Source organism: Enhydra lutris, unplaced genomic scaffold (assembly GCF_002288905.1).
Source record: "Enhydra lutris kenyoni isolate GAN:26980312 unplaced genomic scaffold, ASM228890v2 scaffoldscaffold13, whole genome shotgun sequence".
NCBI classification, from domain to species: Eukaryota; Metazoa; Chordata; class Mammalia; order Carnivora; family Mustelidae; genus Enhydra; species Enhydra lutris.
Window position 1 is genome coordinate 28,289,393 of NW_019154097.1, and position 12,037 is coordinate 28,301,429.

At 38.2% G+C, this 12,037-nt stretch overlaps 1 protein-coding gene across 1 annotated transcript in view; it reads right to left on the bottom strand.

Moving 5' to 3' along the window:
- Nucleotides 1-546: 546 nt before the first annotated feature.
- The window catches only part of LOC111146303 (ring finger and CCCH-type domains 2), a 47,235-nt gene continuing 35,744 nt past the window's right edge, over nucleotides 547-12,037 (bottom strand). Inside the window, exons 11-21 of the mRNA XM_022501797.1 lie at nucleotides 7,926-8,140; nucleotides 6,682-7,115; nucleotides 5,894-6,064; nucleotides 3,706-3,852; nucleotides 3,166-3,379; nucleotides 2,652-2,736; nucleotides 2,295-2,376; nucleotides 2,074-2,208; nucleotides 1,709-1,816; nucleotides 1,463-1,611; nucleotides 547-825 (exon numbers count right to left, since the gene is read on the bottom strand). Of these exons, the coding sequence (XP_022357505.1) occupies nucleotides 630-825; nucleotides 1,463-1,611; nucleotides 1,709-1,816; nucleotides 2,074-2,208; nucleotides 2,295-2,376; nucleotides 2,652-2,736; nucleotides 3,166-3,379; nucleotides 3,706-3,852; nucleotides 5,894-6,064; nucleotides 6,682-7,115; nucleotides 7,926-8,140 (1,936 nt within the window). The 3' untranslated portion in view covers nucleotides 547-629. The remainder of the gene's footprint in view (nucleotides 826-1,462; nucleotides 1,612-1,708; nucleotides 1,817-2,073; nucleotides 2,209-2,294; nucleotides 2,377-2,651; nucleotides 2,737-3,165; nucleotides 3,380-3,705; nucleotides 3,853-5,893; nucleotides 6,065-6,681; nucleotides 7,116-7,925; nucleotides 8,141-12,037) is intronic.

Here is a 12,037-nt window from a genome sequence, read left to right on the forward strand (position 1 = left end):
AAGAAAGCTAGTATATAACCCTGTAAAATTCTATGGTAAGAACGTCTAACTCCACTCTTCAAAGTAAAAAAAAAAAAAAGAAAGAAAGAAAAGAAAGGAAGGAAGGAAGAAGAAAGAAAGAGAGAGAGAGAAAAAGAAAAATCCATGCAAAGTCCCATGAGAAGGATAAAGCAGCTGGAATGAGATGGAAATTTCTCTCAGCAAAACATAAAATAGAAATAAATAAGTTAATTAAGTCTACTTTCACTAGATGTATCATTGTAGGATCCTGCTAGTTTAATAACTGAGTTGTTAATTTTCTATAGAAGCCATTTAAAATAGGAAATGGCTCAGTTACTGCACCGGATTGCTACAAACTCATAAAAAGCTGCTTGAAGCTTAAGTTAAATGTCCAAATTCCAATCACTTCTGGAAAGTGAACGTGTTACCCTAGTAAAGTAAATTTTCTTTTTTTTTCATAATGCTAATGCAAGAGGGCTTGAAGTATCAAAGAGTCCACAGGAAATGGATGCCCCCAGTAATATCTTTTTTTAAAAAAAATATACATTATATAATATATATTATATATATAAAAAGCTAGTGTAAATGCTTCCATGGTATGGTCACAAATTTGAAAGATGAACCTCCTTTCAGCTGTTAACCATCTTCCCATTTGCAACAGGTTTTAAAAAGTCGTTTTTATCTTCAGACATAACATGAGTTTTCAGAATGAGGTTGCCAACACTGACAGACGTGGTGATGGGGAGGCAACTTGCATTGCTAATGGGCACTGGGAGTGGCTGGCTAAAGCAAGAAGTTACCGGCAGAATTGTTTTTTGCTCCTCCCTGGGAGAAAATAAATGACATTGAAAACAAATTAGCTTTAAGTGAAAACTTGAAGAATAACCATACATGCTTAATACAAGTTGTAATAAACCTTAAGAGCTCCTAGCAAAGGCATGTCTTTATCACTAAAAAGGATCAGCGCTCACTAAAAAAAGTCCCATTTTCCAAAAATCGTATTAAAGAAATTAAAATACTGGTTAATTTAAGGCCAACACACTATTAAGTTCAAGACTAACCTATATTTCTTGGCAGTAATTATATAAAATGGCAATATTAAATCCAAGAATATCTTAACATGATTTTTCAAAAGGGAAATCCTACATCTAGGTTTTAATTCTCCATTTTGCCATCTGGAAAACTGCATACCAGACTGAGAAAGTACGGCCTGATGTTGGAGCACAGGGACAAACTTTTAACCGAACAAAAATCAAGTTTCAGGAGACTTAAATGGGCTACTTTGTTAATTCAAATTTACCTCTTCTCTCCTAAAAATCCAGACTGACCCAGTCATTGTCCTATTACATAGGGTCTTCCCCTCATAGGATAAAGCCAAAAATGCATTTAATACTGTATCTGTTTTTCTTTCAATATTCACAGCCTATGTCCATTGGTGAGGAATTATCTGTCTAACACTCACAGAATCACATGGTCTTCACCTAAACTCTGTCTCTTCTGCTCCAGCGGCTCCTTTTGGTGCTGCTGGACTGGATGCCCATTTTCCACTGCTGTTCCATTCAGCAACTGATCATTTTGAGAACTGATACCAAGCTGTATGTCCAGGATCTCCTAAGGAAATAAAACATTAATCCTTCACTATGAAAGCACTTTGTACTTTCATTTCCAATGGAATAAAGCCTCCTCAATATATAATTGTGGTACTTACTTCAATCTGTTCAGCCTGTCCATCAGGTTCATCAGTATCAAGTGCCGAAAGCTCTAACTCAATATCCCTATCAGGCTTAGTATCACTTGTATCTTCTGTATAATCACTCTGTAATTAAGAAAAATGATGACTTTATACCTTTGGAAGCTGGGGGTTTCCTTTTAGATTAAAATAGGAATCCCAAAGATTGAAATAACTGAATAATAAAATAATTTGGTACTACAATTTTATTTCTATTCTGAGTTTTTAAAGCAATCATCCACCAGAAAAAGGCACACTAACATGCACTAAGTAATGGCAGAGACCAACACAACAGCAAACAGCCAATACATTAAGCATGAAGGTGGGAGGTTCGGTTTCTTTACCTCTCCATTTCTCAGTTCAATTTCGTTGCTTAGAAGATTTAAGCTAAGGTGACGGCCTTCATCCAGGGAATTCCACTTCTGTTGCATGGCCAGAGCATTGGCCTCCCTCTGAAGAAGCAGTGAGTTACTCTTGGCCTACAGTAAAGAAAAAAAAAGTAAAATTAGCTTCCAACCACCATTTTATTTTTTAAAAACTCAAAGCTGAGCAACACAGAGCCTACCTGCTGAAGTTCAATGCTCAAAAGGTCTCCAGTACTGGAATGCTTTCGATGACCAGATAAATCGGTAACAATGAATCTGTCCCTTTAAAGAAAAACACGTTTACAGTTATAAAAAAGAAACTGATGAAGCAACTAAAGCCATATGGCCATATGCCATGCATGTTTTCAGTAATGGATCAACCCTGAAAGTTTCAGTTGTCATTCCAAATGTAAATTGGTTTTTTTTTTCAGAAATTTGTTATATAGCTAAAATCATCAGAGCATACTTCATGAATAACTGGGGAGGTAGGAGCTATACTCTGAGGAGAACATACAGTCTGAGAAGAGAATCCAAGAGAATTAAGAGTAACTAATTACCGTTCAATATAATGTGCTGATGATGTGGCCTCATTACCATATGAACTCCACCTTGAATCAACAGCATTGACATAAGGAACATAATCTACAGAAATGCAGAAAAAAACAATGATCACAAAAGTGAAAAATTAGTATATAAATATGAACATATATTTTTAAGAAAAGATCCCTATTTTAGGGGCGCCTGGGTGGCTCAATCGTTAAGCATCTGCCTTTGGCTCAGGTTATGATCCTAGGGTCCTAGGATGGAGCCCCACATCGGGCTCTTTGCCCGGCAAGAAGCCTGCTTCTCCCTCTCCCTGCTCATGTCCCTGCTCTCACTTTCTCTGTCAAATAAATAAAATCTTAAAAAAAAAAAATTCCCTACTTTATCCAACCAGCCATGTTCTCCAGGCTAAACACTTTAATTCTGAGCTTCCTGTGATTATTAATGGAGCGAAATGCTCTGTACCTCACAAAATGAAGTTTAAAAAGCACAGTGTTAGAATGTATCAGTACTAGTAAGGGAGATTACCTGATACACTGATAGGCTTAGTGGCACTTCCTTGGGAAGCAGTGGCCTGGACAGGATCTGTGGTATGGTAACCTGTACGTGAAGATCTGGAAATTGCACCCCATTTTGAGATGATAGGTCCATCACTGAATGGAATTATTGGGTCTTCTTCTTTTGTCCTTCTCTGGGTTTCAAATAAATGCACTCTTCTCTTAACATCTCCACTGTCCAGGTCCTACATAAACGAAAGAAAATCAATAAAGGGACTGCTAGCAATTACTTCAGTTAGTAATACAGATATAGGCTTTCAAAAGACATGTAATTAAGTTTTCTGGTAAATTTAACACTAGCTATAGATGTCAGTGGTAGTCCAACATCTGTTTTAAACCACTGAACTATGCTCAAATAATTTAAACATCAAATGCAATTTATCACAGACTTACCTAAATCTAACTCTGCTACTTAGGAGTTACATAGCAACAATATGAAGATGAAAGCACTCAATCACTCTAAAACTTGAGTCAACATGCATGATATCCTCCTGCCCCCTCCAAATCATACCATTAATACAGCATTTGAATTAGCAATTACATCTCTGGGCTCTGAATCGATGGCATTTATACAGGAGCCTATGGTGCCACAAGACCAGGGAGAATAGTGAGAAAGATGATCTTCTTCAAATTTTGTACCACTCACACTCTCAGAGAACTGATTAAAAAAAAAAAAAAAGGCATAGTTAATTAGTATAAATCTTAAACTTACAAACATGTAACTCATACAAAGTAACAATTATAGAATATACAGGACTTCACAGTGAACAATTAAACCTTCAATAATTAATATAAAAACCTGTCATAAGTAACAAGTAATATCTATACTCTTTGTGTTTACATTATTCATTAGAAGAAAAGAGAATGAATTCTCTTTTTACTGTGTCCTTTCAGTACTCATAAGAAACCCCTGACTGCTACTGTCAAAACCAATCAACAAAAAATTACAGCATGACTCAAACGTAGACCAGGTACTCCAAAAAATGAAAAAAGCAAAAGAAAACACATACACACACCACAGCCCGTAGTACCAGTTTATCATTCTCCTGAGAAGAGACCGACATTAAAAATATGGGAATATAACTGATGAACCATGCAGGATTAAATTAAAAAAACAAAAAAACCTCAAAGGCAGCTCTTTGGAATTAGAAGAAAAAGTGGGCAAATTTTAAAGAGACTGTCAGAATTATTATAGGATCAAAATATTAAAGTTGTAATAATCACTAAATCTAGTTTACTGATTATACAGATACAGAAAGCCAAGGCCAAAAAAGGTTAAATTACTTGTCTGAAGTCATACTGCTAGGAAACAGCGGAGCTGAGTGTCAACAAAATACTTTTTTTTTTTTTTTTAAGTAATCTCTACACCCAATGTGGGGCTTGAACTCACGACCCCAAGATCAAAAGTCATAGGCTCTACAGCCAGGCTCCTCAGGGAAATACTTATTTCTTAAAGCACAGTATAAAAAAGTGTAAATATATTTTTGTATGAAGCAAGTGGCTACTCTATTACACTGCTGTCAAGATGTTTAGCTGCTTTGAAGAAGTCTAAGTTTTTTTTAAAGATTTTTAAAAAAATTTATATACTAGAGAGAAAGAACAAGTGGGGTGGGGGGGAACAGAGAGAGAAACAGACTTCCCACTGAGCAGAGAGCCCAACAAGGGGCTCGCCCCCAGAACCTTGAGATCATGACCTGAGCTGAAGGTAGATGCTTAACCAACCGAGCCACCCAGGCACCCTAAAAAAGTCTAACTTTGATGAGAAATTTGGATCTAGTTTAAAAATTCAATGTTTTATTGAAATATTTATGGAAAAGAAAATATGATGTCTAGGATTACTTCAAAATAATCCAGAGGGAAGAAGGGATACAAATGAAACAAGACTGGCTGAGTATATAATTAGCGGTGATGGGTACATGGGGTTTATTATCTACTATCCTCTCTATTTTTTATGCATTTGAAATTTTTCACAGTAAAATTTTAAATGAGGTTTTTATATGAGAGCCTATAGGAATGGGAAATAAACCCAACTAGAGAAATTTCAAGAAGTAATGGTTTGTTCTACATATAGAAGTACTGAAAACCACAGGGCACACTGAATTGATCCTAGTACAAAAACTTGTTTTGTGACAAGAACAACAGTTAACAGTGATGTAAAACTGTACAAATAAAACAGTAGGCATTTCTGCACCTTTTGTAAAGTAGGGAAGAAATGCTTCTGCTAGACTAGGACTTAAATCCCAGCTACTTACAGGATGAATTTACTACCTGGACAAATTAATTTCTCTGAATAAGATTCCTTAAAAAAATACAGATTTAATACCTGCCCCCTAAGATTTTTGTGAGAATTAAATAAACATTATGTAAATGCTTAGTACAGTGCCTGGCACAAGTAGGTGCTCAATAAATGGCAGATATAAATCTTATTAATTAAAACCAGAAAAACAATGAGAACTACACTGCTGGGAAGACTTTCAGTTCTTGGTGGGAAGAGGACTGTGACTTCACGGTCTCCGGAGTCTGCCAATGCCTAACTGCAGGGCTCATTACATACTCAGTGTTCACAGAACTAAGCAGACTCAACTGCACACCAAACCACTACAAAATGGCCACCACAGCTAAGGCTGGTTTGAAGGAGTGCTCTGAGGTCAGGTGTCTGATCTGTCCTTGCAACGTCAAGTGATTAAGACCTTTCTTACATCAGTGCGAAAGTCTACACTGAATAGAGGAGAAGGTGGTGTTGGTGACTGTGTTGCCACAGGAAGAGTTGGAGAGACAAGAGCTGCTTTCTGAGTGTGGTACTGTGCCCACTGCTCTGGCTTTCTTCTTATCTGCTCCTCGCAACTGGTCTTCAAATGACCACAAGGTTCCTAAGGGGGGATAAAAGAAACAATCTTAATCATCTAGGGAGCAGTAAATAAATGTAACTATGCTCTGTGGAAATAATGTTAACAGTTTATTATATCGTCGGGACCAAAAAAAAAAAAAGAAAAAAAAAGATACTGTAAGGAAGTCATCTTAGTCTGTTCACACATTTAAAGGAAAGGGTTAATATTGAGTCCAGTGATGTTAAAAGTAGTATCCAAGCACTCAGTTTTTCTGGTTTAGGGAGGTCATTTCTAACTGCATGGGATACTGAAAATAGGCCCTGCCCTTCTGTTCTGGAGAGTTCTTTTTACTTTCCCATCATAGGATAGTTTCCTATCCAAGCATAACATTTATTGAGCATTGATATGTATCAGGTCCAGTTCTAAAGGCTTTGTTTTTCTGATTTAATCCTCACAACAGCCTTATGAGGTAGGTACTACTATCCCTGCTACCAAACGTGAGAAACCTGACGCAGAGAAGTCAAGCGACTTCTGTAAGTCACACAGTTCATAAGTGGAGGAGCCAGAAATCTACACCTGGGTGGTAGGACACCAAGTGTGACAGCAGGCTCTTACCCACTACACTACAGTAGCACTCTCCTATTTCCATCATCACTTACCCTTGGTAAAGGCACATTTGTCCTTGGCTCACTTGGTGGCTGACAAGCCACGGAATAATACCCATCTAATGAGTTATATCTTTCTCGCAAAGACGTCTGATAAACAGACGAGTGCATCACATCCATTGGAGGTAAAGAATTGCTTCTAATAATGTCATCTCGTTGGTACATAGGTGGGCGCCAGATGCGCCTGCTGTCGTACACAGGAGCATACATTCCAGAAGGTACTGGGGGAACTGGTCCATATGGCTGCGGAGGAGGCGGCTGGTAAGGAGAAGAGCTCATTCGATCTCGAGGGGAAAATGTACTGTAATGATCGGCATATGGCATAGAAGCAGGTGGGAGGGAGGACTCTGGAACATTACTGGACCTCACAAAGCGAGGAACACAGGGAGCCACACCAGCTGGTACTGTTGGAGGTGGTGGGTAGTACCCTTGAAAATCAGAAAAGAGGAATATTTAATGTAATCTTAGTAAAATCCAACATTTTACAAAGGTTTAAGTCTAAAGCAGCCTTGTGGGAAAAGAAAGTAAGTTCTGAACCTTACTGAATTACCCCTGCTTTAGAAAGAAATCAAGACACTACTACATGAAAATTACTGAAGTTCACTATTTTGTCAAACTGCTCCTCAAAAACCCAAGACAGAGCTATTAATAGATGGCTGGTAAGTTTCCTTCTAGGGCATCTATTGCTGCAGGATGTGGATTAAGTAGTTAGTTACATTATTGACTCGTAACTTTTGGGGAACAGAGATTAAAGACCTTTCAAAATCTGCGTAAGTTGTGCATTGTCTTTCCAAAATTATACCTCAGTATATATAAACCAAACATTCTGCAAACTATTTCAAAGGATTCACAAAACTCCCTGAAGTTCATTCATGGAACCTAAATCTGATGCATGGGAAGGATAATCTTAAAACTTTTGGCATGTAGAATCATCGATTCTTAGGGCAGAAAGAAAACTTAGTCCAAAGGATTCTTTTCTTTTCTTTCTTTCTTTTTTTTTTTTTTTTAGTAGGCTCCATACCCAGCATGGAGCCCAACACAGGGCTTGAACTCAAGACCCTGAGATCAAGACCTGAGCTGAGATCAAAAGCCAGATGCTTAACCAACTGAGCCACCCAGGCACCCCAATTAATTTCTTAATGTACATATTCTAGGTAAGTGATTCACTTGCTTATCTAAGGATAACACATATTATATTATAGTTTCTTTTTTTCTTAGAACTATCTAAAGTTACTTACCTGTCTGTGGGTACTGTGGGACTTCAAAGGGTATCTGAGTCCTTGGATCTTGAAAATACTGAATGTTTTCAGAATGCTGAGGATATACTGGTACTCTAGTTATAAATGGGCTGGATTTTGGAGGCACAGAATTCAGCTCTGTTCCAACATTAGAAGGCCCAGCTGAGGTAGCCGCTACATTACTTACAGGAGTCTTGGGTGGAGAGCCAATTTTACTGGAGAGATAATTTATCAAGAACAAAGAATAAATCACTGTCTGTAACTCTTTAGATACTTCCATAGTGAAGAATCAGGCAATGAATTTCACTGCCACCTTCCACTGCTCATTCATAGAATCATAGTAACAGATCTCATATTCTGAGAAAGGCAAAAAGAAATGCAAACAAATCTCAGGCACTAATGTGACCCATCAATCCCTTTTTACTCATTCTTAAACAATGGGTTTTTCCTAGAGGAAATTAAAAAAAAAAAATTACTGTTCAAGAAGTTCTCAACAGGAATGATACACAGTTAACCCTTGAACAACACAGGTTTGAAATGCACAGGTCCATTTAAATACAGATTTTTTTCAATTAATGCAGTCCTGTAAATGTACTTTATGTTCTCTCTTTTTTTTTACTATTTTTTTTTTTAAGTAAACTCCACCCTCAATGTGAAGTTCGAATTCATGACCCCAAGATCAAGAGGTGCAGCTTTTACTGACTGAGCCAGCCAGCCAGGCAGCTCTCCTTATGTTTTTTCTTTCTTTCCTTCCCTTTTTTTTTTTTTTTTTAAAGATTTATTTATTTATTTGACAGAAAGAGACTGACCGACCATGAGCACAAGTTTGGGGAGTTGCAGGCAGAGGGAGAAGCAGGCTCCTTGATGAGCAGGGAGCCCAATGCAGGGCTCAATCCCAGGACCCCAAGATCATGACCTGACCCGAAGGTAGACGCTTAACTGAGTGAGCCACCCAGGGATCCCTCCTTATGTTTTCTGAATGACATTCCCTTTTCTCTGGCTAACTTTAGAGAAAGAATACAGTATATAGTACCTATAACCTACTAAATCTATGTTGATTGATTATATGTCATCAATAAGGCCTCTGGCTAAGAGTAGGCTATTAATATAGTTACATTTTTGGTAAATCAAAACTTGTACTCAGAGTTTGGACTGCACAGGGGTTGACACCCCCAACCCCTATGTTGGTCAAGGGCCCACTGTAGTCCACCAGAATTCTTTGGGACAAAGAAGACAGACATATGAAACAAGGGTTGTTCTATTAAGAGCTAGGTAGACATTTTGAAATGTAAACTCCCTAAGAAGAGGCCATTTTTTCCTTTGGCGGGGGAGGGGCAGAGAGAGAAGAAGAGAATCTCAAGCAGGCTCCAAACCCAGCATGGAGCCTGACATGGGGCTCAATCTCACAACCCTGAGCTCGAGATCTGAGTCAAAATCAAGAGTTGGACGCCTAACCAACTGAGCCACCCAGAGGCCCCATTTTTGTCCATTTTGTTAACTGTTATCTCTCCAGAGTTTTGTTAACTGTTATATTTAGAAGAATTCCTGGCACCCGGTAGTTACTCAGTAATATCTCGTAAACAAATGAAATAGTTCCTGCCACATAGTAGGTAGTCAGTAAATAACTAGTGGGTGATCAAAATGCCAATACATGGTTACCCATAAACTGAATAAATAAGCTTATTATTACTACTTTTTTAACAAAGGATTTTCTTTGTTGAGTCACCAAGCAATCAGCCCCAGCGGATCTCATCATGGCTTTCTTATGTCCTATTAAGAAGTCCAACTTTAGGGCACCTGGATGGGTCAGTCGGTTAAGCATCTGCCTTCAGCTCAGGTCATGATCCCAGAGTCCTGGGATCGATCGAGGTCTGCATTGGGCTCCCTGCTCAGTGGGAAGTCTGGTTTTACCCTCTCCCTCTGCCCTGTCCCCCTGCTTGTGTGCTCTCTCTCTCAAATAAATAAAAATCTTTAAAAGAAGAAAAAAAAAGTCCAACTTTAGCAGAGGATAGATATGTGGTGGCTCCAGAAAATGCACTTGTTAATGATGTAGGAATTCAGTATGCTGCATCTCAAGGAGATTAGAGGGTTTTTCTCAAACTAGAGAAACCCTTTTAAAGCTAGAATATAAACAAGGAGTATGGGCTACCTTTAAGTCTAACACAGCAGATTAGTCTAGCAGATGTTTATTTCTATGTGTAAAATGAAGATGACTACGGAACTGTTGGGGAATAATAGTAGATACAAATTTACTGACTTACGGTTTAAAGATATTTTAGGGCTATGCTTATTCTTTGCAGTTAAATAAAGGCAACAAGGAAAATGATTAGGATTTCCTTATAGCAGTAATACACTAACTCCTATTGAGCAATTACTGAGTGCATTCCAGGCACTATGCAACGAGCTTAACACAGGGTATCTGGTCCTTCCATATCAAAATGTTATACACGGGATGCCTGGGTGGCTCAGTTGGTTAAGCCTCTGTTTTCGGCTCGGGTCATGGTCCCAGGGTCCTGGGATCGAGTCCCGCATCAGGCTCCTTGCTCAGCAGGGAGACTGCCTCCCACTCTGCCTGCTTGTGCTTTCTCTCTCTCTCTCTGACAAATAAATAAATAAAATCTTAAAAAAAAAAAAAAAAACAAGCAAAAAAACCCCCAAAATGTTATACACTATAAAACTTGGCTAAGTACTTTGAAATGGCAAATTTTTAGACTTGTCAGCAAAAAGGTATCAAAATCCATGACAACATTCATAGCCTCATGAGATCCTGCAAGCTATCTGTAAAAATCAGACTTAAGGAAAATGCTAGCCTTTAGTCATCCTCCAGTCAGACAGCTAGACTCCTACAGCTGTGGCCTACAGGACTTTCAGGATTCCAGGCTCTTCCGCAGCATGCCTCTCCTGTGTACATGATTTTGCCTGTGCGGCTTCCTATACTGAGGAGTCCTTCCTTCCCAACAATCCATGGTTTTGGAACTAGCTTAGGTCTTCTCTAAGGAGCCTTCCACAATAACTCCCTGCAGAATGGTATCCTTTTTTTGTGTGTTCTAATAATACTTGGAATACAACTCCATTATAGTACCGCTCAGAATACATTATATGGTCTGTTTACGTCTGCCTCCTAAACCACCCTATAAGACCCATCTTAGAAGCAGGAAGTAGTATTATCTAGTTCACGTTCATTACATTTTCACCAACTGGCTGGTGTTGGGCACATGGAACATTCATAATTTCTGAATGAATAAATGACTAATTTAGATTATTTTTTAAAGTTTTTCCCCTAGTTTCATCATTTTTAAAAAACCGAGATATAATTTACCCTTTGAAGGCACACAACTTGGTGACTTCTGGTATATTCCCGAGGTTGTACAACAACCCTCATCACCATCTAATCCTGAGACACTTTCATCAGCCCTGAGAGAAATCTCTACTTGTTAGCATTCACTCCCCAGCCCCTGGCAACCACTCATCTACTTTCTGTCTCTACAGATTTGCCTCTTCTGGACAATGACATAGATGGAATTCTGTAATATATGGCCTTTTATATCTAGCTTCTTTCACTTAACATAGTTTTCAAGGTTCATTCATACTGTAGTATATACTAGGGCTTCACTCCTTTTTTATGGCTGAATACATCCCACTGTATGGTATAAAACAGTTCTACATCACCTTGCCAAAACCCTCCAAAAGCTCATTTTCTAAACACACATGTAATACAAGGTCTCCATAATCTGGTGCCAGCCTCTCAATCTAAGAATCTTATTTTAACCAGTCCCTAACAAAACTTTCAGTTCAAAAAGGCTGGTCTCTTCAAAACTCAGATTTTAAGACTCTAAAACAATACCAAAGCATGAGATTTTGGAGGTGGAAGAAACCTTTCAGATTGTTAGAAAGTTGTGAAAGCTTTTTCTTAAGGCACCAAAACCCTTTCTTACACTGAGACCCAACAATATTGGTAACAACAACAGATATTTATTGAGTGCTATTTGGCAGACACTGTTCAAAGCACCACACTTAAAATTCACAAATCTGCACAAACAACATATCTAGTAGTTGCTATTACTGCACAGATTTTATGGATGAGTAAACTGAGGAAGACAGATTAATTGGCC